The sequence below is a fragment of the Macaca mulatta genome, chromosome 19 (genome assembly GCF_049350105.2).
Source record: "Macaca mulatta isolate MMU2019108-1 chromosome 19, T2T-MMU8v2.0, whole genome shotgun sequence".
Taxonomy (NCBI): domain Eukaryota; kingdom Metazoa; phylum Chordata; class Mammalia; order Primates; family Cercopithecidae; genus Macaca; species Macaca mulatta.
In genome coordinates this window covers 17,170,892-17,193,279 of record NC_133424.1, presented here as the reverse complement: position 1 = coordinate 17,193,279, position 22,388 = coordinate 17,170,892, and the positions used below count along the sequence as shown (strand labels likewise).

The 22,388-nt window shown below is 49.2% G+C and overlaps 1 protein-coding gene and 1 pseudogene across 1 annotated transcript in view; one reads left to right on the top strand and one right to left on the bottom strand.

Annotated features, from left to right (window-relative positions):
• Positions 1 to 5,125: 5,125 nt before the first annotated feature.
• TMEM38A (transmembrane protein 38A) overlaps positions 5,126 to 22,388 on the bottom strand; it is a 28,926-nt gene continuing 11,663 nt past the window's right edge. Inside the window, exons 2-6 of the mRNA XM_015123230.3 lie at positions 15,043 to 15,199; positions 14,602 to 14,786; positions 12,698 to 12,785; positions 8,799 to 8,916; positions 5,126 to 6,994 (exon numbers count right to left, since the gene is read on the bottom strand). Coding sequence (XP_014978716.1) covers positions 6,767 to 6,994; positions 8,799 to 8,916; positions 12,698 to 12,785; positions 14,602 to 14,786; positions 15,043 to 15,199 — 776 coding nt within the window. The 3' untranslated portion in view covers positions 5,126 to 6,766. The remainder of the gene's footprint in view (positions 6,995 to 8,798; positions 8,917 to 12,697; positions 12,786 to 14,601; positions 14,787 to 15,042; positions 15,200 to 22,388) is intronic.
• LOC718757 (CDGSH iron-sulfur domain-containing protein 1 pseudogene) lies at positions 20,491 to 21,026 on the top strand (annotated as a pseudogene).

The window sequence follows — 22,388 nt, the reverse complement described above, 5'->3', positions numbered from 1 at the left end:
AGTCCCTTCCCTCCCAAAATTCCTCTGTCCCTCTTGTGGTTAATCTCTCCTTCCAACTCAACTCCTGGCAGCCACTGATCTGTTTTCCATACTTAAATTGTTTTTTTGTTTTTTTTTTTTTTTTTTTTTGAGACGGACTCTCGCTCTGTAGCCCAGGCTGGAGTGCAGTGGCGCCATCTCGGCTCACTGCAAGCTCCGCCTCCCGAGTTCACGCCATTCTCCTGCCTCAGCCTCCCGAGTAGCTGGGACTACAGGCGCCCGCCACCTTGCCCAGCTAATTTTTTGTACTTTTAGTAGAGATGGGGTTTCACCGTGTTAGCCAAGATGGTCTCAATCTCCTGACCTCGTGATCAGCCTACCTCGGCCTCCCAAAATGCTGGGATTACAGGTGTGAGCCACCGCGCCCGGCCCCCTCAGCTAATTTTTATATTTTTAGTAGAGGCGAGGTTTCAGGCTGGTCTCAAACTCCTAACCTCAAATGATCCACCCACCTCGGCCTCCCAAAGTGCTGGGATTACAGGTGTGAGCCACTGTGCCTGGCCCAAAATTTTGTATTTCTAAAATGACCTACAGCCGAGTATGTGGCACGCAACTGCAATCCCTGCCACTCAGGAGGGTGAGATGGGAGGATCCCTTGAGTGCGGGAATTTGAGGCTGCAATGATCCATGTTCTTGCCACTGCTCTCCAGCCTGGGTGACAAAGCGATACCCCATCTCTAAAGATAAACTGTCCTGCAAATGAGGCCGGGAGCGGTGGCTCAAGCCTGTAATCCCAGCACTTTGGGAGGCCAAGGCGGGCGGATCACGAGGTCAGGAGCTCGAGACCATCCTGGCTAACACGGTGAAACCCTGTCTCTACTAAAAATACAAAAAATCAGCCGGGCGTGGTGGTGGGTGCCTGCAATCCCAGGCTTTGACTCCAGAGGCTGAGGCAGGAGAATCGCTTGAACCCAGGAGGCAGAGGTTACAGTAAGCCAAGATTGCACCACTGCCCTCCAGCCTGGGCGACAGAGTGAGACTCTCTCTCTAAATAAATAAATAAGAAAAAAGTTAAATTTTTTTTTTAAATTTTAAGTAATAAAAGCAAAATTTAGGCCAAGCATGGTGGCTTACGCCTGTAATCCCAGCACTTTGGGAAGCCGAGGTGGGTGGATCACCTGAGGTTAGGAGTTCGAGACCAGCTTGGCCAACACGGCAAAACCCTGTCTCTGCTAAAAATACAAAAATTAGCCACGCGTGATGGCGGGCACCTGTAATCCCAGCTACTCTGGAGGCTGAGGCAGGAGAATCGCTTGAACCCAGGAGGCAGAGGTTTCAGTGAGCCGAGATCGTACCACTGCACTCCAACCTGGGTGACAGAGCAAGACTCCATCTCAAAAAACAAGATAAAACAAAAACCCAAAAAGTAAAATGTAATAGATTCAGACATGGGCATAGACCCGAGAAACCAGCACAATCAAGGCCATCAACGGGTACCACCCGAGTTTCCTGGTGCCACTGCAAAATCCTTCTCACCTGCCCTACCCTGCCCTTCTTGTCCCAACCACATGCTGATCAGTTTCCTGTTACAATAGTTTGCTTTTTCTAGGATTCCAGATAAATGGATGCCTACGGTATACATTCTTTTTTGTATGGCTTTTCCCCACCAATCTGGATACATCTGAGGCTCATTCATGTTGTTGCATGTTCACCCCACCCCCGCCTTTTTTTTGGCTGAACATTAGGCAACAGAATGGACGGAGCACAGCTGTTCATTTATTGACTTGTTTGTTTGTTTGTTTGTTTTTTAAAGACAGGGTCTTGCTCTGTTGCCCATGCTTCGGTACAGTGGCACCATCACAGCTCACTGCAGCCTCAACCTCCTGGGCTTAAACAATCCTCCCTCCTACACCTCCCAAAGCACTGGGATTATAGGTGTGAGTTGCCATGACCAGTTTACGTTTAACTTATGGTGTTTTAGTTGTGTTGTTTTTTTGAGACGGAGTCCTGCTCTGTCACCCAGGCTGGAGTGCAGTGGAGTGATCTCGGCTCACTGCAACCTCTGCCTCCTGGGTTCAAGTGATTCTCCTGCCTCAACCTCCCGAGTAGCTAGGATTACAGGCACGTGCCACCAGGCCTGGCTACTTTTTGTAGTTTTACAAAATTATACCATGTTGGGGTTTCACCATGTTGGTCAAGCTGTTCTCGAACTCCTGATCTCAAGTGATCCACCCACCTTGGCCTCCCAAAGTGCTGGGATTACAGGGGTGAGCCACTGCGTCCAGCTAACTTATTTTTTTGTTTGTTTGGTTTGGTTTGGTTTGGTTGGGGTTTTTTTGTTTTGTTTTGTTTTTTTTGAGACAGAATCTTGCTCTGTCACCCAGGCTGGAGTACAGTGGCGTGATCTCAGCTCACTGCAACCTCTCCCTCCCAGGTTCAAGGGATCCTCCTGCCTCAGCCTTCGAGTAGCTGGGATTACAGGTGCACATCACCACGCTTGGCTAACTTTTTGTATTTGTAGTAGAGACAGGGTTTCATCACATTGACCAGGCTGGTCTCGAACTCCTGAACTCAAGTGATCTGCCCACCTCGGCCTCCCAAAGTGCTGGGATTACAGGCGTGAGCCATTGCACCTGGCCCCTATGTTTAACTTATTTTTTTAAAAAGTTAATTTTTAATTTGAAATAACTGAAGGCTCACATGCAGTTTTAAAAAATAAACAGAGGCCAGGCATGGTGGCTCATGCCTGTAATCCCAGCACTTTGGGAGGCCGAGGCGGGTGGATCACGAGGTCAGGAGATCAAGACCATCCTGGCTAACACAGTGAAACCCCGTCTCTACTAAAAATACCAAAAATTAGCCGGGTGTGGTGGCGGGCACCTGTAGTCCCAGCTACTCGGGAGGCTGAGGCAGGAGAATGGAGTGAACCCAGAGGCAGAGCTTGCAGTGAGCAGAGATCGCGCCACTGCACACCAGCCTGGGCGACAGAGCAAGACTCCATCTCAAAAAAAAAAAAAAACCTGCCAAATTGTCTTCCAAAGTGGTTGCACCTTTTTACCTTCCTACCAAAGCATATGAGAGTTCCTATTGCTCCACATCCTCTCCAGCACTAAAATTACCATACTGTCATTTTAATTTTAGCCATTGGATGTGAACGGACAGCTCATTGTGGTTTTGATTTGCATTCTTCTCATGGCTGAAAATGTGTATCTGACTGGGACTACAGGTGCGTGTCACCATGCCTGGCTAATTTTTGTATTTTTTGTAGAGTCAGAGTCGTGCTCTGTTGCCCAGACTGGCCTTGAACTCTTGGGCTCAAAATCCTCCTGCCTCGGCCTCCCAAAATGCTAGGATTACAGGTGTGAGCCACTGTGCCTGGCCGCAAAGTGTTTATTTGGGGTCTCTTCTGTAAGGGCACTAATCCCATTATGAGAACCCCACCCTCATGACCTAATTACCTCCCAAGGGTCCCACCCCCTAATACCTTAGAGGTTAAGACTTCAACAAATCAATTTGAGAGGAACCCAATTCAATTAATAACAGGTATGCAGTGGCATATGCTTATGGCTTTAATGTGCAATTTATATGATATCTGCCAACCATATAATTTCGTTGGTGGTGTCTATTGAAATCTTTTGCCCAATTTTTTTTTTGAGACAGGGTCTTGCTAAGTTGCCCAGGTTGGACACAACCTAACCGGCTCAAGTGATCCTCCTGCCTTGGTCTCCGGAGTAGCTAGGACTACAGGTGTGAGTCACCATGTCCAACTTCTTTTGCCTGATTTGGTGTGGAGTTCCTTCCTTCCTTCCTTCCTTCCTTCCTTCCTTCCTTCCTTCCTTTCTTTCCTTCCTTTCTTTCTGTCTCTCTCTCTCTCTCTTCCTCGCTCTCTCTCTCTCTCTTTCTCTCTGACAGGGTCTCACTGTTCCACCCAGGCTGAAGTGCAGTGGCCCAATCTTAGCTCGCTGCAGCCTCAACCTCCTGGGCTCAAGTGATTCTCCCCACTCAGCCTCCAGAGTGGCTGGTTCTACAGGCACGAGTCACCACACCCAACTAATTTTTAAAAATTTTTTGTAGAGATGGAGTCTCACTATGTTGTGCAGGCTGATCACCAACTCCTGGGCTCCAGTGATCCTCCTGCCTCAGCCTCCCAAAGTGCTGGGATTACAGGTGCGAGCCACCAAGCTCAGGCTTTTTCCCTTATAATTGAAGGGTTCTTTTTCTCAGCTTTACTGAGGCATCACTGACAAATGATGTACTATGTATATTTGCAATGTACAATGTAATAGGTTCTGACATGTGTATAGACCCGAGAAACTAGCACAGTCAAAGCAATTAACAGATTCATCACCCATGTCCCTTTGCCCCTTCAAAATCCCTCCTGCCCACTCCACCCTACCCACCTTTCACCAAGCACCCATTGATCAGCTTTCTGTTATTATACATTAGTTTGCTTTTCCTAGGATTTCATATAATGGATGCATACAGTCTTTTTTTTTTTTTAAAGAATGAGTTTCGCTCTTGTTGTCCAGGCTGGAGTGCAATGGCACAATCTCGGCTCGCTGCAACCACCGCCTCCCGGGTTCAAGTGATTCTCCTGCCTCAGCCTCCTGAGTAGCTGGGATTACAGACACCCACCACCACGCCTGGCTAATTTTTGTAGTTTTAGTAGAGGTGGGGTTTCACCATGTTGCCCAGGCTGGTCTCGAACTCCTGACCTCAGGTGCTCTACTCGCTTTGGCCCTCCAAAGTTCTGGGATTAGAGGGATCAGCCACCACGCCCAGCCATCCCCACATCTTGAGGCCAAAATCCCAGGCATGTGGCCGGGCTTGGTGGTTCATGCCTGTAATCCCAGCACTTTGGGAGGCCGAGGTGGGTGGATCATTGGAGGTCAGGAGTTCAAGACCAGCATGGCAACATGCTGAAACCCCGCCTTTACTAAAAATACAAAAATTAGCCGGGTGTGGTGGCGGGCGCCTGTTATCCCAGCTACTCGGGAGGCTGAGGCAGGAGAATCGCTTGAACCCGGGAGGTGGAGGTTGCAGTGAGCCGAGATCACGCCACTGCACTCCAGCCTGGGCAACAGAGTGAGACTCTGTCTCAACCAAAAACAAAAAACAAAATCCCAGGCATAAATCAGACAAGCCATGAGGGTTCATTCACAATGATTTATTGGCTGCTCCTCCACGCCGAGCTGAGGTGGACAAGCAAGAGGATGAAACCTCCCCAGGACCCACCTAACTCCCAGGCGTCACAGGAACAAGGCACTTTTCCAACAGCCTGGCAACATCTGGGACTCCAACGAGGTCTGGGCCCAAACCTCACCTGAGACTGGCCATGCCTGTCCCATGCACCCACCCCCCTCAGACATCCTGGTGACCTAGGCTGAGACGAGGGTGGCCAGGAAGGACCCTGCAGCTATAATATCATCCACCTCGCTCACACCGAAGCAGGTTCCTGGCCCGCCCAGCAGCAGCACAAGGCTGAGCACAGAGCAGGGAAGCATCCGTATGTTTGTTCAATGGCTGAATGAGTGACAACGGACTCCAGCCTGAGGGAGACCTGATACTTCCAAGTCCCAACTGTGCACACTCACAGCCCCTCAGTAGAGCTGGATCGTGGAACCCCATCCAGCTGGCTCCATTTCCTTGGTTTAGGGGGAGCCTGAGACGAACAGATCACAAGCCTTTCACACCATCTGATCTCTCAAGCCTGCCCTAGACGTGTCTACCGAGGGCTTCCTTTGTGCCAGGGAACTTGTGTTTCCCTGATCCACACACACGAATGATCTAAAATGCAAAGCCATTTGCAATCATAATTTCCAACCGTCCTGTTCTCCCCTCCTGACTGCATGAGGCTCAGGAGCATGTGAGCCTTTTTCAACCGCAGCTTCACATCAGCCCTTCCGTACAGTGAGGGGGCCAAGGGTCGCCACTATACAGATGGGCAGCGCCAAGCTCAGAGGAGGAAGGCAACTTGTCCAGGGACACCCAGCAAGAGTCGGGACTTTCTGGGTACGGGAAAAGGTCTAGCCACTGAGAAGCGTGGGTAAGAAGAGACTTTGAAACGGCAGCACCTGGCTCATAGGTACTTAAAAAATGTCCATCAAATGAATGGATCACAACATGGCTTGAAGTTCTTCAGGAGTCAATATGCAATTTTTTTTTTTTTTGAGACAGGGTCTTGCTCTATTGCCCAGGCTGGAGTGCAGTGGGAAGATCTTGGCTCACTGCAACCTCCACCTCCCGGATTCACGTGATTTTCCTGCCTCAGCCTCCTGAGTAGCTGGGATTACAGGCGTGCACCATCGCGCCTGGCTGATTTTTGTATTTTTAGTAGAGATGGGGTTTCACCATGTTGGCCAGGCTGGTCTTGAACTTCTGACCTCTCCCGCCCACCTCGGCCTCCCAAAGCGCTAGGATTATAGGCATGAGCCACTGCACCCAGTCAAGATGCAATTTTAAAGAAGGAAAAATAGAACTAAGAATATAAGTGCCAACCAGTGATATTCTTGGCTGGAGCTGCTGCCAGGATTCCGTGAACCCCTCCAAAACCTGTGACTCTATGGGGTCCTGGCAGAAAGAAAGAGGGAACCCCAATTTCTACAAAAGTTCTTCATCCTCATCCCCAGATCTCAACCCTCACATCAGCCCTGGAGGGTGAGCCAATGACCCTGATGTGCAGATGGGGAAGTCAAGGCCAGGGAAGGATAGATCTGAGCGCAGGAAGCCTCCCAGCTCAGAGGGTCCTGGGTCCGGGTCCTCTCTCCGGTGCCCCTTGGGCCACCCCCTAATCCGCCTTCTTGGTCTTCTTCTTCCTGGAGCCCTCGCTCAACTCCTCCTTGGACTTGGCAGGCATGGCCGAATGCTGAGCTCCTGGCCCACCACCGCCGTGGGACCCACCGTGGTTGTCATGGTGATGGTCACCCCCGCAGGCCGAACCAAACAGCACAGGGCAGATGTACCCCTCCAGGGCATCAAAGGGGGAGGTGTGTGAGTGGGTGGCCGTCAGAAACACCTGAGGTGGGGTGGCCAGGGGGACAGCAAGAGAGACAGAGGGAGACCAAGGTGGAAAGAAAAGTAGGGGATGGCAGGGTAGGGAGAAGAGGGGAGAGAGCGTCATCAAAGTCAAGGTTGGAGGTAGCCCCGACCCAGCCCTCTGGAGGTAGCCCCGACCCAGCCCTCTGGAGGTAGCCCCGACCCAACCCTCTGGCTGCATGCACCCCCAGGATGATAGGCAACCATCCCAGGTTTCCCAGGATGCAAGACTTCAAGTGTTGACCCCTGGAAAGTTCCAAGCACACTGGAACTGCTGGTCACCCATCCCCCCAGAATTCCCCATGACACCTGGGCTCAGAGAAAAGCTGTGCTAAGTGCAGGTCTGAAGGTCTGTGTCCTCCCAAATTCATATGTTGAAACCTATCACCAAGGTGATGATATTAAGAGGTGAGGCCTTTGGAGGGGTGATTGGATCATGAGGGTGGAGGCTTCAGGAATGATATTAGTGCGCTTATAAAGAGGTCCAGGAGAGCTAACCAGTCCCTTCCACCACGTGAGGACACAGTGAGATGTTGCCTGTCTGCAACCAGGAAAGAGGGTCCTCACCAGAACCCGACCAGGCTAGTACCCTGATCTTGGACTTCCCAGCCTCCAGAACTGTAAGAAATACATTTCTTCCTTTTCCTTTTTTTGGAGACAGGGTCTCACTCTGTTGCCCAAACTGGAGTGCAATGGCATGATCTCAGGTCACTGCAGCCTCCGCCTCCTGGGTTCAAGCAATTCTCATGCCTCAGTCATCCAAGTAGCTGGGATTACAGGCATGCGCCACCATGCCTGGTTAATTTTTGCATTTGTGTTTTGTTTGTCTATATGTTTGTTTTTGAGACAGAGTCTCACTCTGTTGCCCAGGCTGGAGTGCGGTGGTATGATCTTGGCTCACTGCAAAGTCCACCTCCCGGGTTCAAGCAATTCTCCTGCCTCAGCCTCCCAAGTAGCTGGGATTACAAGCATGCACCACCATGCCTGGCTAATTTTTGTGTTTTTAGGAGAGATGGGGTTTTGCCATGTTGCCCAGGCTGGTCTTGAACTCCTGGCCTCAAGTGATCTGCCTACCTTGGCCTCCCGAAGTGCTGGGATTGCAGGTGTGAGCCCCCATGCCCGGCCAAAGAATAAATTTCTGTTGTTTCTAAGCCACACAGTCTATGGCACTGCATTCTGTTATACAGCAGCCTGAATGGACTAAGACATTGGGCCTGGGTTGGAGCTACAAACATAGCAGAACAGGATCCCAGCCATCTGCTTGCCTCTCCCTTCTCCCCTAATGGCAGGGAGACTCGTGCTTACTTCCTTTTGACAGCCCTGCAGTCCTCGCCCAGGGAAGACACAGCCCCGAGCTGAGGTCTTCATGCAGAGGGAGAGAGTCCAGCCCCTGAAGACCCCTCCTGGGTGGGGTGATGTCAGCTCAAGGCACAACTGTCAGACTAGAACTATTCCTGGTCCAAATGAGTTCCCGGCTCCCTGATGCTGCCATTTCAGCTTCTTGTCCCTCTGGTCTCTGTACCCAAGGGACTGGGCCCACCTTGACCTTGGTTCAAGCTGGGCCCTTTGCACAGAAGGCCTGTTCCCCTTACCTGTGTCCTGGCTGCTGGACACTGCCTTTTTAAAGACTCTTCCCAGCGACCTACTGGCAAGCATCTCCCCTCTCTGGGCTGCCCTGTCCCAGCCACATAAGGCTGGCAGTGTCCAATTTCCCCACTTCCAGCCTGGAGGTGACAGGGTGGCATTGGTCAAGGCAAGAACGCTGCAGGAAGAGAAAGGCTTACCTTACAGGACACCATGAACATGGTGAAGATGAAGATGAGACTGGCTTTGGACACTGGGAGCCAGCGGGTCTGCTGGAGGGTGAAGAGGATGGCTCCATACAGGCTGGCCTTGGTAGGGCTGGAGGGAGCAGCTGTCATTACCGGGAGGTGCCTGCATGGCTCAAGTCTTTGTAACTCTGGCCCAGACAACCCCCTGCCCTGGCACCAGCTCCCATCCCAGCTTCTCTCTTTTCTTTTCCTTTTGAGATGGAGTCTCACTCTGTTGCCCAGGCTGGAGTGCAGTGGTGCAATCTCGGCTCACTGCAACCTCCGCCTCCTGGTTTCAAATGTTTCTCCCACCTCAGCCTCCCAGGTAGCTGGGATTACAGGCATATGCCACCATGCCTGGCTAATTTTTGTATTTTCAGTATTTTGTATTTTTAGTAGAGACAGGGTTTCACCACGTTGGCCAGGCTGGTCTTGAACTCCTGGCCTCAAGTGATCTGCTCGGCCTCCCAAAGTGCTGGGATTATAGGTGTGAGCCATTGCGCCCAGCCACAGCTTCTCCTGATTGTAAGTTGGGAGGGTGAGGTGGTATCATCCTATGCATGATGGGTTAACCTGGTCCAAGGAAAGGTCTGGCCTTTGTCCAGCTCCTGGAATATGCCCTCTAAGCCCTTGGAGTGTCCTGCCTTGATAAGACTGTCTTTGTTTGCCTGAGGGTCTTGGGCCACACCAGGTAGTAACAGTATAATTTATGGTAGGGGTCTTGGGCCATGCAGCATCAGCTGGACCTCTAGAGGGGCTGAAGACTGAGGTCAGCCACACAGGTGGTTAGCTAGGTCTGAGCCACAATGAAAACCCTGGATACCTAGGCTCAGAAGAGTTTCCCTGGTTGGCAGTACACCATGCATGTTGTCACACATTGCTGCTGGGAGAATGAAGCCCTGTCCACATGATTCCACTGGGAGAGGAAAACTGGATGTTTGCACCTTTTCTCTCCTGTACTCTGCCTCATGCACATTTTGCCCCTGCTGATTTCTCATTTGTGTATGACTCAGAGTCTCACTCTGTCACCCAGGCTGGAATGCAGTGCTATGATCTCAGCTCCCTGCAACCTCCACCTCCTGGGTTCAAGTGATTCTCCTGCCTCAGCCTCCCAAATACCTGGGATTACAGGTGCCTGCCACCACGCCAGCTGATTTTTGTATTTTTACTGGAGATGGGTTTCTCCATGTTGGCCAGGCTGGTTTTGAACTCCTGACCTCAAGTGATCCACCTGCCTCAGCCTCCCAAAGTGCTGGGATTACAGGTGTGAGCTATGCACCCAGCCAACCCCTGCTGACTTTATTTATTTATTTATAGAGACAGGGTCTCGCTCTGTCACCCAGGCTAGAGTGCAGAGGTCTAATCATGGCTCATTGTAACTTCAAACTCTGAGGCGCAAGTGATTCTCCCACCTCAGTCCCTCAAGTTGCTAGGACTAGAGTTATATGCCACTGTGCCTGCTTAATTTTTAAGTTGTTTTTTTTTTTTTTTTTTTTTTGTAGAGATGGAGTCTTGCTATGTTGCATAGGCTGGTCTTGAACTCCTGGCCTTGAACAATCCTCCTATTTCGGCCTCCCACAGTGCTGGGATTACAGGTGTGAGCTGCCTCTGCTGATTTTATTCTATATCTTGTCACTGTAACAAATCATAACCCTGAATTTAATGGCTTTGCTAAGTTCTCTGAGTCCTTCTAGCAAATCATGGAACATCAGGATGATCTTGGAGATCCCTCATCAGCTCATTCCCCCAGAAAATGTGATTACAACATACAGAGTTTTCCTTAACTTTTATTTTTTTCCTGGCAAAATAGGTTTAAGATGTTTTTATTTGTTGCAAAAGAGACAGACCTGTGACTTCTATTCCTGATGTCTGTCTCTCGTTGCTTTTTTTTTTTTTTTTTTTTTTTGAGACAAGTTCTTGCTCTGTTGCCCAGGCTGGAGTGCACTTGGGTGATCACAGCTCACTCCAGCCTCAACCTTCTGAGATCAAGCAATCTTCCTGCCTCAGCATCCTGAGTAGCTGGGACTACAGGCACGCACCACCACACCTCGCTAATTTTTTCTTTTCTTTTTTTTTTTAGAGATGGGTTGTTGTAATGTTGCCCAGGCTGGTCTTGAATTCCTGGTTTCAAGAAATCCTCCTACCTCAGCTTCCTGAGTAGCTGGGATTATAGGGGTGAGCCACCATGCCCAGCTTCACTGCATGTATTTAATAATTCTTTGTTTCTTTCTTTCTTTTTTTTTTTTTTTTGAGATGGAGTCTTGCTCTGTTGCCCAGGCTGAAGTACAGTGGCACGATCTCGGATCATAGCAACCTCCGCCTCCCAGGTTCAAGCGATTCCATGACTCATCCTCCCAAGTACCTGGGACTACAGATGCACACCACCACACCCAGCTAATTTTTGTATTTTTTTTTTTTGAGATGGAATTTCGCTCTTGTTGCCCAGGCTGGAGTGCAATAGTGCAATCTCGGCTCACTGCAACCTCTGCCTCCTGGGTTCAAGCCATTCTCCTGCCTCAGCCTCCCGAGTGGCTGGGATTACAGGCATGCGCCACCATACCCGGCTAATTTTGTATTTTTAGTAGTGACGGGGTTTCTCCATGTTGGTCAGGCTGGTCTCAAACCCCAACCTCAGGTGATCCCCCCACCTCAGCCTCCCAAAGTGCTGGGATTACAGGCGTGAGCCACCATGCCCGGACTAATGATGATAATTCTACCTAATATTTCCAAAGCACTCACCAGGTTCCAGGGCCACATGATTTATATGCATGATTCCTTTTTTTTTTTTTTTTTTTTGAGACAAGGTCTTGCTCTGCTACCCAAGCTGGAGTACAGTGGCATGATCCTAGCTTACTGAAGCCTCGAACTCCTGGGCTCAAGTAATCCTCCTGCTTCAGTCTCCTGAGTAGCTAGGACCACAAGTGCATCCCACCATGCCTAGCTAATATAACCTTTTTTTCTTTAGAGAAGAGGTCTCACTATGTTGCCCAGGCTGGTCTTGAACTCCTGGGCTCAAGCAATCCTCCACCCTTGGCCTCCCAAAGTGCAGGGATTATATGTGTGAGCCACCACGCCCAGTCCCCCAACAAGGTCTTTTAAAAATGCACTAAACTGACTGGGGCAGGGTAGCTCATGCCTGTAATCCTAGCACTTTGGGAGGCTGAGATGGGCAGATCACTTGAGGTCAGGAGTTCCAGACCAGCCTGACCAACATGGTGAAACCCCATCTCTACTCAAAATACAAAAATTAGCTGGGCATGGTGGTGCATGCCTGTAATCCCAGGTACTCGGGAGGCCGAGGCATGAGAATCTCTTGAACCTGGGAGGTGGAGATTGCAGTGAGCCGAGATCACGCCAGTATACTCAAGCCAGGGTGACAGAGAAAGACTCTGTCTCAAAAAAAAGAAAAAAGCATTAAGCTAAATGCAACATGGGATCCTGCATTGGGTCTTGGATGCTGCTACCTGGCCTTGTCCACTTAGCTCCAGATATGCTCCCAATGCACACTCCATACCCCATGCATACCCTGTACCCTGACCCTGCACACCCAGCAGCATTGCTGCTCTTCTGTGATTTGACAGTTGGCAGAGATGCTGCCTCTGTTGGGAGGCTCCTTCTTGGCCAGTGAACTCCTGCTCACCCTTCAAAACCCCAATCAGGTATTGCCTCCTTCCTGCAGCTTACCCTCCCCAACCTCCACACCAAGCAGAGCTATGGCTCTGCTTTGAGCTTCCCCAGTCATAGCCTCTGAAAGCTCCTGAAAGGCAGAGTCAAGGGTTGAGGCCTCTCTAAGTTATCAGCAGCATCCAACTCAGGGTCAGGCACCCAGGCATACAGGAGAGATGGAGGCAGAGGTGGAGGGGGATACTTACAAAGACATGTGCAGGATCTCGTTGGTCTCTGGCTTCCAGACCCCTCGGAGCAGCTGCTCAAAGTTGGACATGAGGGCGACACCAGAACCTACAGGACAGGGTGCTTCTGAACAAGCCCGCCACCCCCAGGTCTCCTTTTCCTCTTGTTAGAATTCCCAAGGAAGCAGTCTCTCCACTCCCGGGGTCTTCTCTAGAGGGACACTGAGCCTGGGGGTGTATGATCATCAGCTGCAGGTGGGGAAACTGAGGCTCAGAGAGGACAACAGCCTTGCTGAGGGTCATATGGCAAATTCAGAGCAAAAGTCGCCTAAAGGAATCAGTTATGTCCCCACCTGCAAGGCAGGTCTTCAATCTGGAGTTGTCTGTCCTGATGCCCCTAATCCAGGACCCCAAGCTGTGCATGAGGCTTCCAAGGCAGCCCCCACCCCCAGTCTCTCTCCTCCTCAAGGCTCCAAGTTCTCAATCTTTCTCAAGCCACCCATCCTCTGGGGGAGATGCTATACCCCTGGGGAATCTGCTCAGTAGTAAAAGCTTCCTGGAGAGACAATAAGGAGACTCAAATGGAGGTAATGGTTAAATTTCTGGAAGAATCTTTCCATTTACCCTAAATGTATTGGTTAAAGAGACTTGGACATTCACTCCAGGAACTGCTGCACCAACTGGGGTGTCTGAGATGTACTACTGGACCAGGCAATTGCATCTGGGGCCATTTTGTCCCCAAGGAAGCATCTGGCAATGTTGAGAAACACTTTGAGTTGTCACAGTTGGGGAGGGAGCACTACTGGTGTTTAGTGAGTCAAGCCCAGGGAGGTGGCTCACCATTGTATAATGCACAGGTTGACCCCCATAGCAAGGAATAACTGAGGACACCATGGCTCAGTGGAGGGTGATTCTAGGCCTTGGCACTGTGGGTACCCATATCTGGTGGGCAGGAAGTGAGGATAAAGTACCCAGTGGTTTTTGGCACTTGCTCAGGCCTTCTTTCCCTGCTTTCCCTGTTACTCCTTGGCCCACTTCTCCAACTTATAATGTTGAATTATCTCTTTCTCCCCGAACTTCTGTCCATTTTTGCTTTATGCATTTTGGTGCTCTGTTTCTAGGTGCATATATGTTTATAGTTGTTACACCTTCCTAGTGGATTGACCCTTTTATCATTATAAAACGTTCTTTATTTCTAGTAACATTTTCATTATTACTTTATTTTTTAATTTTAATTTTTTAGAGACAGACTCTTGCTCTGTTGCCCAGTTGGAGTGCAGTGGCAAAATCATAGCTCACTGTAACCTTGAACTCCTAGGCTCAAGTGATCCTTCCACCGCAGCCTCCTGAATAGCTAGAACTACAGGCATGAACCACCATGTCTAGCTCTATTTTCTTCATACGAAATGGTCTGTAGGTTTCACTGGCAAAAGGGCCATGGTCCCCAAAAGTTAAGAGCTCCTATAGCTAGAGCTCTGGAGAAGAAGGGGTTCTCACCTGCAGCAATTTTTGCTCTGTAGGAGGTGTTTGGCAATGTCTGGAAACAATTTCTTTTGTCACAGCTGGGGACAAGTGTGCTACTGGCATCTCGTGGGTAGAGGCCAGGGGTGCTGTTCAACATCCTACAATGCACAGGGCAGCCCCCACCACAAAGAATGATCCAGCCCCACGTCAGTAGGGCTGCAAGTGAGAAACCCTGCTCTGGCAACGCTAGCTTTCATCCTCATCATCACTGTCTTAGGTACCCCTGACAATAAACATCTCTAAAGGTATCGGCTGATACCTTTAGGGAGGTTTGAACACCTACTCCCGTCTTTACACCCCTTTGCCTGGAGCAATGGCTTTCCCAACTGGCGTGCCTCATAGTACCGCTGGACCAAAAGTTCTCCACTGGGATGATTTTTCATTGTCATCATCCTATTTACCTTTGACCCACCCAGTTGCAATCATGACGAACCACCCGTGGTGGTAGTGGTGATGGGCATGATGGATGCCCACCGCGATCTTGCGGACTCGCACCACCTCCTTCATGGCCACGAAGATGAGTTTCACAGGCAGGAAGCAGACACACTTGTAGAAGAGGTCCAGGGGGCAGAAGAAAATCAAGTACCTTTTGGGGAGAGAACGCTGAGTGCCAGGGGATGGGCAGACTGTGAAGGATTGGGGTAGGGAGCTGTGGTTGTGTCAGACCCCCCTCCCCAGCGTGCTGAGCCTAGACCAGAGCTGAGCATGGAGAGCAGCATGTTCAGGGCCATCATGAAGGCTGTTGCTGGTGCGTTCTAATTCCTCCAACCTCTCTCCTCCCTGGTGCCCAGGTTGTTCCTTCCCCCACCTGGCTCTGCTCTTCCATGCCCAGCACGGCTTACCAGACAGCTGAGGCCAGCAGGATGCTGGAGTTGTTGCTGAAGTAATCGATCAGTGGCTCCCCAAGGAGCAGGTCAGCCAGGATGTAGCTCCCGAAGCAATGCAGCATGGCGCACAGCCAGGATGCGACGGGGTGGCGCCGGGACAGCTCGACCGCTCCTGGGAGGCACAGGAGTGTCCCCCATCATCACCAGCATGCCAAGGACAGGCTTCCCTCCCATATGCTCCGGTCAGCCTATCCTAATCCAGACCGCCCACCCAACCCTGAGCAGTTCGTAAGTTTCAGAGGAGGAACCAAGGTTCAGAGAGGCTGCACGCATGCCTGAGGTTGCACAGAGAAAATAGAGAGCCGAGTGGGAGTCCTTTCCTCCACGCCCAGAGAGGTGGCAATGATGATTACACTAGCTCACATTTAGGACTTATTAAATCCTCATCAGTGCCCCAGCCAAGGGATGGCTTTATTATTACAGGAGTCTCCTAATTGTCCTGAGGAGGCTGAGGCTTAGAGAGATGGGCCAGCTTGCACCTGGGAGTACTTTGAAATTGCTACTCTGGGCGGGGCGTGCTGGCTCACACCTGTAATCCCAGCACTTTGGGAGTCCAAGGTGGGCAAATCACTTGAGGTCAGGAGTTCAAGACCAGCCTGGCTAACATGGTGAAACCCCGTCCCTAAAAATACAAAAATTAGCCGGGAACGGTAGTGCATGCCTGTAATCCCAGCTACTCAGGAGGCTGAGACAGGAGAATCGCTTGAACCCGGGAGGTAGAGGTTGCAGTGAGCCGAGATTGCACCACTGCACTGCACTCCAGCCTGGGCAACAGAGCAAGACTCCATCTAAAACAAACACACACACACACACACACACACACACACACACACGCACGCACACACACGAAAGAAAAGAAAAGAAATGGCTATTCTGACCTCAGCTGATCCGAAGATCCCTATGAGCTTATGCTGGTATTTTTTTTTTTTTTTAACTTTTTTTGTTTGTTTGAGACAGAGTCTCACTCTGTCAACCAGGCTGGAGTGCAGTGGTGCAATCTCAGCTCACTGCAACTTCCGCCTCCCAGGTTCAAGCGATTCTCCTGCCTCAGACTCCCAAGTAGCTGGGATCACAGGCGCCCACCAGGATGCCTGGCTAATTTTTGTTTTTTTAGTAGCGAAGGGGTTTCACCATGTTGGTTAAGGTGGTCTCTAACTCTTAGACTCAAGTGAACCTCCCACCTCAGCCTCCCAAAGTGCTGGGATTACAGGCATGAGTCACCGTACCCAGACTTATGCTGGTATTCTTATCCCTGCTGTTTAAAAAAAAAAAAAAAAAAAAAAAAACATTTCTTTTTTTTTGAGACAGGGTTTCACTCCCATCACCCAGGCTAGAGTGCAGTGGTGCAATCATGACTCACTGCAGCCTTGACTTCCTGGGCTCAGACACTCCTCCCACCTCAGCCTCGAAAGTATTTGGGACTACAGGCACGCGCACCACCATGCCAGGCTAATTTTTTGTATATTTAAAGTAGACATGGGGTGTCGCCATGTTGCCCAGGCTGGTCTCAAACTCCTGGGCTCAAGCCACCCACCTGGTTTGGCTTCCCAAAGAGTGGGGATTATAGACATGAGACACCATGCTGGCCCATTTTAAACATTTTTAAGTGTGTAGTTCTTTTTTTTTTGAGACAGAGTCTCGCTCTTTTGCCCAGTTTGGAGCACAGTGGCGTGATCTCGGCTCACTGCAACCTCCTCCTCCCGGGTTCAAGTGATTCTCCTACCTCAGCCTCCCGAGTAGCTGGGATTACAGGCATGCGCCACCACGCCCAGCTAATTTTTGTATTTTTAGTGAAGATGGGGTTTCACCATGTTGGCCACGATAGTCTCTCTCTCTTGACCTTGTGATCTGCCCACCTCGGCCTCCCAAAGTGCTGGGATTACAGGCATGAGCCACTGCACCTGACCAAGTGTGTGGTTCAATGGCATTATACTCACATTGTTTTGCCATCATCACCATCGACCATCTCCAAAACTCTTTCATCTTCCCAAACTGAAACCTATTAAACACTCACTCCTGATCTCCCGTCACCTAGCCCCTGGCACCCACCATTCTACTTTCTGTCTCTATGAAATTGATGACTTTAGGCATCTCATATAAGTGAAATCATACAGACTTTGTTGTTTTGTGTGGCTTATTGAGCATAATGTCCTCGAGCTTCATCCCCATTGTAGCATGTATTAATATTTTGTTTCCGGGCTGGGCACGGTGGCTCACACTTGTAATCCCAACACTCTGGGAGGCTGAGCCAGGTGGATCACCTGAGCCTGGGTGTTCGAGACCAACATGGGCAACATAGTGAGACCCCCATCTCTCCAAAAAATTTTAAAAATTAGCTGGGTGTGGTGGCATGCTCCTGTAGTCCCAGCTACTCAGGAAGCTGAGGTAGGAAGATCACCTGAGCTGGTGTTGTGGAGGCTGCAGTGGGTCATAAGCACGCCACTACACTCCAGAGCAAGACCCTGTTGAGAGGGGAGGGAAGGGGAAGGGAGGGGAAGCCAGCCTGGGCAACACAGTGAGACCCCATCTCTACAAAAAAATTTTTTTTTAATTAGCTGGGCATGGTGGCATGCACCTGTAATTCCAGCTACTCAAGAGGTTGAGGTGGGAGGATTGCTTGAACTCAAGAGTTTGAGGCTGCAGTACGCCATGATCGCACCACTGCACTCCAGCCTGGGTGATAGAGTGAGACTCTGTCTCAAAAATAATAAATAGGCCGGGCGTGGTGGCTCAAGCCTGTAATCCCAGCACTTTGGGAGGCCGAGACGGGCGGATCACGAGGTCGGGAGATCGAGACCATCCTGGCTAACATGGTGAAACCCCGTCTCTACTAAAAAATACAAAAAACTAGCCGGGCGAGGTGGCGGGCGCCTGTAGTCCCAGTTACTCGGGAGGCTGAGGCAGGAGAATGGCGTAAACCCGGGAGGCGGAGCTTGCAGTGAGCTGGGATCCGGCCACTGCACTCCAGCCTGGGCAGCAGAGCCAGACTCTGTCTCAAAAAAAAAAAAAAAAAAAATAATAATAATAATAATAATAATAATAATAAATAAATAAAGTCTGCAGTTGAGTTAATAATAGTGTACCAATGCCAATTTCCTGGTTTTAATAATGCACTATCGTTATGTAACATGTCACTGGAGGAAGCTGGGTAAAGGGTATTTGCAAATTCTCTGTACCATTTTTGCAACTTCTTGTGAGTCATAAGCTCTTCCAAGATAAAAAGTAATTTAAAATTCCATATTAAAAAGAAGGGGGCTTAAACACCCATTTCTGAGTCCTTGGGTCCTATAGCTGGCCTTTTCTTTTTTTTTTTTTTTTTTTAAAGGGCTGGGCATGGTGGCTCACACCTGTAATCCCAGCATTTTGGGAGGGCGAGGCAGGTGGATCACCTGTGGTCAGGAGTTCAAGACTAGCCTGGCCAACATGGTGAACCCTTGTCTCCACTAAAAATACAAAAATTAGCCGGGCATGGTGGTGGGCGCCTTTAATCTCAGCTACTCGGGAGGCTGAGTCAAGAGAATTGCTGGAACCCAGGAAGCAGAGGTTGCAGTGAGCTGAGATCGTGCCATTGCACTCCCATCCAGGCTGACAATAGCGAGACTCCCTCTCGGGGGGAAAAAAAAAAAAGTTCATGAAAATGCAACACTCGGGGTACAGTATTAATGTCTATTCATCAAATCCTTGCATCTTGTATTATTCATGTAAAGCCTTTATAATCTTTATAAATAGTTCTATCTTTATGCTAATATCTTCATAATCTTTTAAGGCCACACCTTGGAGTTAGAACTTGGGTGTCTCCTGGTGTGACCACTTCTTTCATCATATTGATTCTGTCTTTCCCAACTAGTTTCGTTTTGAAGAGAATGACTTTATGATCAAGTTGTAAGGCAGAGCTACTCTGTACATTACACGACCAGAGCTAAAACCAACGATTCCCCTAATACGATTTATTCTAATAAAATGAAAACTCCAGTCAGTGTTGACATGAGGTAACAAGGTCACAAAATGTGATCTCTCTTTGTGTTTGTTTGTTTGAGACGGAGTCTTGCTCTGTTGCCCAGGCTGGAGTGCAGTGGCACAATCTCGGCTCACTGCAAGCTCTGCCTCCCGGGTTCACACCATTCTCCTGCCTCAGCCTCCTGAGTAGCTGGGATTACAGGTGCCTGCCACCACACCCAGCTAATTTTTGTAGTTTTAGTAGAGAAGGGGTTTCTCCATGTTGACCAGGCTGGCCTTGAACCCCTGATCTCAGGTGATCCACCCACCTCGGCCTCCCAAAGTGCCGGGATTACAGGCGTGAGCCACAGTGCCTGGCCTGGACACCTTTTTTTCTTTTCTTTTTTTTTTTTTTTTTAAGACAGCGTCTCGCTCTGTCACCCAGGCTGGAGTGCAGTGATGCAATCATAACTCACTGCAGCCTCAAAGTCCTGGGCTTGGGCCTCCCAGGTAGCTAGGAGTAAAGGCATGTGCTACCACGCCTGGCCAATTTTTATACTTTTTTTTTTTTTTTGGTAAAGATAGGATCTCGTTGTGTGGCCCAGGCTGCTCTTAAACTCCTGGCTTCAAATGATCCTCCCACCTTGGCCTCCCAAAGTGCTTGGATCACAGGTATGAGCCCCCAGCAGGCCTGGCCATTTCTGGTGGCATTGTAACAACAATGACCTTCTCAGTTCCATTTCTTAATTGAGAAACCTGTAGTGCACTCTACTCTGTAGAATTACCTTCTTCTTAGCTTGGTCAGCCCCACAGAGGGGAAAATAATCATCAATGCCAGAGTTTCTCCTACAAACCCAGGTGAGTGCCTCCGTGGGCATAACCATATTAGAGGCAACTTGGCAACACTAGGGAAATATGAAGCAGTGCATCCCCTGGACCCCAGCAATTCCACTCCTCGCTATTAACCCCAAAGAAACAAGTGCCATAAACAAAGACATAGAGAAGGAAGATGTTTCACTGATGCAATGTTGCAACAGGAGAAAAGTGAAATCTACAGTCTCTTAGTAAAGCTGTGGGAAGCCACAAAATGTGGAGTGCCATATAGTAGCTATTTCAAAGCGAACTAGGCTGGGTGCAGTGGCTCACCCAGCACTTTGGGAGGCCAAGGCAGGCGGATCACTCAAGGTCAGGAGTTCGAGACCAGCCTGGCCAACATGGTGAAACCCTGTCTCGACTAGAAAAACAAAAATTAGCCGGGCATGGTGGCAGGTCCCTGTAATCCCAGCTACTCAGGAGGCTGAGGCAGGAGAATCACTTGAACCTGGGAGGTGGAGGTTGCAGTGAGACAAGATGGCGCCACTGCACTCCAGCCTGGGTGACAGAGGGAGACTCCATCTCAGAAACAAAAAAGAAAGAAAAAGAAAAGAAAAAAAGAGAAAAGAAGAAAAATAAAAGTGAACTAGGCGTGGTAGCAGCGTAGAGTCGGTGCCCTTAGTAGGGCGCCAGCACCTTAAGTCTGGCCAGCCATGCGAACCCGTTTGTGCTCAGTATCCTAGTGCACATGCCTTGTGAGCGACGGTGCCATGAGTTTGACTTCCAGTTCCAGCCTAGGAGTTGAATGGATCGCAGCAGTTACCATTGCTGCTGGGACAGCTGCAATTGGTTATCTAGCTTACAAAAGACTTTATGTTAAAGATAATCGAAATAAAGCAACGATAAACCTTCACATCCAGAAAGACAACCCCAAGATAGTACATGCTTTTGACATGGAGGACTTAGGAGATAAAGCTGTGTACTGCCGTTGTTGGAGGTCCAAAAAGTTCCCATTCTGTGATGGGAACAAAACATAACGAAGAGACTGGAGACAATGTGGGCCCTCTGATCATCAAGAAAAAAGAAACTTAAATGGACACTGTTGATGCTGCAAATCAGCTTGTCGTGAAGTTACCTGATTGTTTAATTAGAATGACTACCACCTCTGTCTAATTCACTTTTGCTGAGTTCTAAATGTGGTATATTGCAAACTGCAGCTTTCACATTCATGGCATTTGTCTTACTTGTTGAAACATCGTGGTGCACATTTGTTTAAACAAAAAAAAAAAAAAAAGGAAAAACCAACCTCGTGGCCTGTGGGTTATCTTGGTCTTGTAAGGATCCGTTTCTTTAAAATATTGACATATAGGCCAGGCGCGGTGGCTCCAGCCTGTAATCCCAGCACTTTGGGAGGCCGAGACGGGCGGATCACGAGGTCAGGAGATCGAGACCATCCTGGCTAACACGGTGAAACCCCGTCTCTACTAAAAAATACAAAAAACTAGCCGGGCGAGGTGGCGGGCGCCTGTAGTCCCAGCTGCTCGGGAGGCTGAGGCAGGAGAATGGCGTAAACCCGGGAGGCGGAGCTTGCAGTGAGCTGAGATCTGGCCACTGCACCCCAGCCTGGGCGACAGAGCGAGACTCCGTCTCAAAAATAAAAGATAAAAAAAAATAAAATATTGACATATAGAGTTGTATCTTACATAGAATATAGTTGTATCTTGAAGTCAACATATTAAATTATTCTCAAAATTATGTATTTGCAGATTGTACTTGTAAGTTTCAAAGAAAAATTATCGACTTTTCATATTAACCTAGAAACTAAATATGATGTGGTTCAGCTATATTAATTTCTTAATACAATCTAGGAAAGAAAAAAAAAAAAAGAAAAGTGAACTAGACCTTGATTAGGGTTTTCCAGCCTCAGCCCTATTGACATTTGGGATCAGATCATGTTTTGCTATGGGGGCATCCTGGCATTATAGCATGTTAAGCAGCATCCCTGGCTTCCACCTACTAGATGACAGTGGCATCCTCCCCCACAGCTGTGACAACCAAGAATGTCTCCAGATATTGCCAAATTTATCCTCGGGAACAAAATCCCTTCTGGTTGAGAATCTCTGTTTTAGGTGTATCAACAAAGACAAGCCCCATAAGCATACCACTGAGTGAAAATGTTGGGCTGCAATATGATACACTTATGACCGGGCTCAGTGGCTCATGCCTGTAATCCCAACACTTTAGGAGGCCAAGGCAGGTGGATCACTTGAGGTCAGGAGTTCGAGATCAGCCTAGCAAACCGTCTCTACTAAAAATACAAAAATTAGCTGGGCGTGGTGGTGCGCACCTGTAATCTCAGCTATATGGGAGGCTGAGGCATGAGAATCTCTTGAACTCAGGAGGTGGAGGTTGCAGTGAGCCAAGGTCCAGCCTGAGCCACAGAGCAAGACTCTGCCTCAAAAAAAAAAAAAAAAAATATGAGTTTTTTTGTGATTTTTTTTTTTTAAAGCTCATCAGCTATCGTTAGTGTAAGTGTATTTTATGCGAGGCCC